Below are 4,441 nucleotides of genomic sequence, written 5' to 3' on the forward strand. Positions count from 1 at the left end.
ACTCAGGCGGTCAGTCCACAGTATCTGATTTCGAAAGGAGAAAACGGATACTTGGAGAGATAACTTGCAAAAGGTCACACAACTCATAAATGGCTGGGGGAAGACTGACCCCAGGAAGTCTGGTTCAAAGTTCGCGCTCTAACTATACAAGGGCTATTTAGTTAAAGGGCGGAAGCGGGAAGCGTCTAGCCCGGCTCTGCGGGCTCCATCTCCAGGTCTCTTTTCCCATCCCGCACAGCCCCTCCAGAATCCCACCGTGGAAGAGGATCAAACACGACAAAGGGCGGGGGAGAGCTTGGCAAACCGGTCGACGTCCCGCAAAAAGCGATGACCGGACCCCAGCAAACCTCTAGGGGATGGTATCGAGCGTCCTCCTTCCTTCGGTCCAGAACACAGGCCACCTTTTAGACTTGCTCCCTGGGCGGGGAGGAAGCGTGGAGCCCCCCGGTTGGGCTGAGAGTTTACGTATGGCCAACTGGCGGCTGTGGCCCGGTCTTCCAAGAGTGTGCGCCGAGCCCCCAGCCCGGGCGGGCCTGCCTCCGGTCCGCTCCCCCCGACTCTCCGCCGGGGACCACCGGCCGGGCGCCGCCGGCGTCCGCGTTGGGCTGGGGCGTCCCCCCGCTGCCACCCAGCTTCCCGGGGGAGGAGCAGCGCATCGCGCAAGCATCCGGGAGCGGCGGAGGGGGCGGGAGGAAGGGCGAGAGGAGGAAGCGGGATTTAAACGAAAGGCGGTGACGCCACACAAAAGATTTCTATAGGCTCCAGGGAGGTTACGGCCGAGGCGGCGGCGGCGGCGGTGGCGAGCTGGGGGGCGAGGCGCGGCCGGGAAGAGGAAAAGCCTCCAGCAGCCCCGGAGGGCGAGCGGGCGGTGGCGCACCCACGGCCGCGCTCAGAGGTGAAGCCGCGCGGGGAGAGGAAGCGGGTGTTTTCCCCTCTGCTTTTCGGCCCCCGCCCTTCCTTTCAGTTTCTCCCGGCTCGCTCGGAAGTTGGAGGTTGACAAAAATGGCAGGAGCCGGGGCCCGGGCGAGTTGCCGCAGCACCGCGGGGACCTTCTGAGTTGGCCGGGCCGCCGGGGAGACAGGAGATGCCCACGGGGTGGCCGCGCGTCCCAGAGGGCCAGCCCCGGCCGCCGTCGCGGGGAAGTGCAGCCTGGCGGTGTCTGGGCGCCTGAAGCCCACGTGCGCCGCCGAGCCCGAGGTGGCTGACAGCAGAGCCCGCCTGAGACGCCGCCCGCGCTCCTCCCCGAGGAAAGGATTTTGATTTCAAAGGAAGGAAGGAAGGACAACTCCCAGCTTCCCTCTCCCGCCCCCCTCCCCCCGCTCGGGCGGTCGGACCGGGCCATGCCCAGGAAGGCGGCGGCGGCGGCGGCAGCCCAGCAGAAGGGACTTTCCTGGCAGTCCGGCGACGAGGAGCGCGGTCTGTGAGTTTGCTCTGCTCCGGTTCATGGTTCCTGCAAGCCCTCCAAGAGGCCGAACGCTGCGCCCCCTCCCCGCGCCCCGAAGAGCCTCCTGCGTTCTCTGGCCCCCGGGCCCGCTCCGCGCCGCCCGGGCTCCGGCCGCCGCAGCCCAGTGCCCTCTGCCCGCGGCGGTGGATGGCATGATGGTGCGGGGAAGGCACCGCGGCCTTGGCCAGCTGAGTCGCGACGGCCGCGGGGGCGGCGGCATCGGCAGCGGCGGTGGTAGCGGGCTCCCCAGCGGCATGCCAGTGCCCCCCGGGCGCGATGGCTAGCGGCAGCGCGGGGAAGCCCACTGGCGAGGCGGCTTCTCCGGCTCCAGCGAGCGCCGTCGGCGGGGCTTGCTCGCAGCCCCGGAAGAGGCTGGTGTCTGTCTGCGACCACTGCAAGGGCAAGATGCAGCTGGTGGCCGACCTGCTGCTGCTGTCGAGCGAGGCGCGGCCCGTGCTCTTCGAGGGCCCCGCCTCCGCTTGTGCCGGCGCCGAGTCCTTCGAGCAATGCCGGGACACCATCATCGCGCGCACCAAGGGGCTCTCCATCCTCACCCACGACGTGCAGAGCCAGCTCAACATGGGCCGCTTCGGGGAAGCGGGGGACAGCCTGGTGGAGCTGGGAGACCTGGTGGTGTCCTTGACCGAGTGCTCCGCCCACGCGGCCTATCTGGCGGCTGTGGCCACGCCGGGCGCGCAGCCCGCGCAGCCGGGCCTGGTGGACCGCTACCGCGTGACACGCTGCCGCCACGAGGTGGAGCAGGGCTGCGCAGTGCTGCGCGCCACCCCGCTCGCCGACCTGACCCCGCAGCTGCTGCTGGAGGTGTCGCAGGGCCTGTCGCGCAACCTCAAGTTCCTGACGGACGCGTGCGCCCTGGCCAGCGACAAGTCCCGGGACCGCTTTTCGCGCGAGCAGTTCAAGCTTGGCGTCAAGTGCATGAGCACGAGTGCGTCGGCGCTGCTGGCCTGCGTGCGCGAGGTGAAGGCGGCGCCCAGCGAGCTGGCTCGGAGCCGCTGCGCGCTTTTCAGCGGGCCGTTGGTGCAGGCGGTTAGCGCACTGGTGGGCTTCGCCACCGAGCCGCAGTTCCTGGGTCGCGCGGCGGCCGTGAGCGCCGAGGGCAAGGCGGTGCAGACCGCCATCCTCGGCGGCGCCATGAGTGTGGTGTCAGCCTGCGTACTCCTGACCCAGTGCCTCAGGGATCTGGCGCAGCACCCCGACGGGGGCGCCAAGATGTCGGACCACAGGGAGAGGCTGAGGAACTCGGCCTGCGCCGTGTCTGAAGGCTGCACCCTGCTATCTCAGGCTTTAAGGGAGAGGTCTTCGCCCAGGACTTTACCGCCAGTGAATTCCAATTCTGTGAATTAGCACCCTCCCACCCTCATCCCATTCTTCCACCCCCCTCCCAGGCTAATTCTCTGCCCCTCTCCATTTATACCAAAGAAATCAAAAGTGAACTCCCCCACCCCATGTTAAATGCTCGAGAGGAATCTTCCAGAAGGCAGGGCCATGCAGACCATTTACACACGCACTCGCACTCGGAGGGCCCCCGGTGCCCAGCAGCCCACACCAGGAGATGGAAGATGTGTCATCTGCTGGTTGCGGTATTACCCCTGCCCCCTGCCCCGGCTCCTCTTCCGGAATTCCTCCACTAAATTTTATTATTAATTGGGCAGGAAGGAGGTCATGGGTTCATTTCTTTTTTGGTCTTTTTTTTTTTTCCCCTAATTAAGAGAAAGGTTACCTCAGTTTTCTCTCCTTAGACATGGATGTAGCTACCTTTTTTGTATGTTGTTATTTTTTTAAGCAGTCGTGATGGGTTAGGCGTATACTTGGTGTGGAAAGAGTATGACTTTGCCATGTGATTTGCAAATGGGGGGAAAAGCTACTGTGAGTGTGTGTTTTATTTTTTAATTTACACTATAGAATGATTCCCCCCACCATGTCAAGTTTTTACCTTGCATGTACTGGAGTATTTATTTCATCTATTAATAAAATGTTATGTTTCTCAGATGGCTTTTTGCAAGTATTGTTGATTTTCAATCATTGTAATGTTGCAGGCTGCATGTCATCCATGGAAAGGTGCCCTGGAAAGTTTGCTTGGGAGCAATGAGGTGGGTTCCCAACCTTCAGCCCTTTCTGCTTTTTCGTCGAGAGTTAACTTCTTTGAGCAGCCTAGAATTCAAGAAGAGAGAACTGTGTGTAACACTCTCCTTGTAGAGGCAGGGGACACATTTATGGTTGGATTACGTATAGTGCTAGAGTGGGGTTTTTTTTCCTGTTTCTCCTGGAAAGTAGTTTTGCTTCCTTTGTCCCCTCTGATTTTTCTGTCCTAATGAACAGGGTTCAGACTGACTGCAGTCTGATTTGTATTCCGCCTGTCTTTTTCAGGGTAAGCCTCTTCCTAATCTTGTGTGGAATGCCAGCCTTCCCAGGTCAGAGAATCTGTGTATGGACCTGCACACATCAAGCGAGAGTAAGACAGGTGTGTTCAGACAAGATCCAGTTACTCATGATTTTAGGAGAAAAAAACAACACAAAAACGTAGAGTGTTCTAGACTGTTGTAATAGAGGGAGAGGTATTCTGGAAAGTGTGAGAAGAGCTTTCTAGACCCACAGCATGTTTGCAGGCAGAGGCTTATTTTTGTGACCTTGATCTGATATGCCCCGGTTGATTGTATGATGGAAGGATGCTTTGTTCAATGAAATTTGGAGTTATTTTAAGGTAGTTGGTCCCTTCTGCAGACAATTTTAAGAAAAAAATCTTTTGGGGGAGGGGCTGTATGGTTTTGCTGACCCTAGCTGAGTTTTGAACATTTTCCCACTGAAAAAATAACAGATGTATTTGCCGTGCTTATCCTGAGAGAGCCACATGGATAAAACTCATACATGCTTTAAATTTGCTCCATTTACATTTTTCTTGGGATTTGTCGTGCCTAAGCCTTTGCAGTTCGCACAGATCTGAAAAGAAAGGTTTTTCAACAGTGATGTGTTGGGGAG

At 59.4% G+C, this 4,441-nt stretch overlaps 1 protein-coding gene across 1 annotated transcript; it reads left to right on the forward strand.

Annotated features, from left to right (window-relative positions):
* The first annotated feature begins 1,396 nt into the window (after positions 1-1,396).
* TLNRD1 (talin rod domain containing 1) lies at positions 1,397-3,458 on the forward strand. Its single transcript, XM_024742795.1, has one exon. It carries the CDS (start codon positions 1,721-1,723, stop codon positions 2,807-2,809), a length of 1,089 nt encoding a protein of 362 aa, XP_024598563.1. The 5' UTR covers positions 1,397-1,720; the 3' UTR covers positions 2,810-3,458.
* The last annotated feature ends 983 nt before the right edge of the window (positions 3,459-4,441 follow it).

This window comes from Neophocaena asiaeorientalis, unplaced genomic scaffold, assembly GCF_003031525.2.
Source record: "Neophocaena asiaeorientalis asiaeorientalis breed wild unplaced genomic scaffold, Neophocaena_asiaeorientalis_V1.1 scaffold155, whole genome shotgun sequence".
In the NCBI taxonomy this organism is placed as follows: Eukaryota; Metazoa; Chordata; class Mammalia; order Artiodactyla; family Phocoenidae; genus Neophocaena; species Neophocaena asiaeorientalis.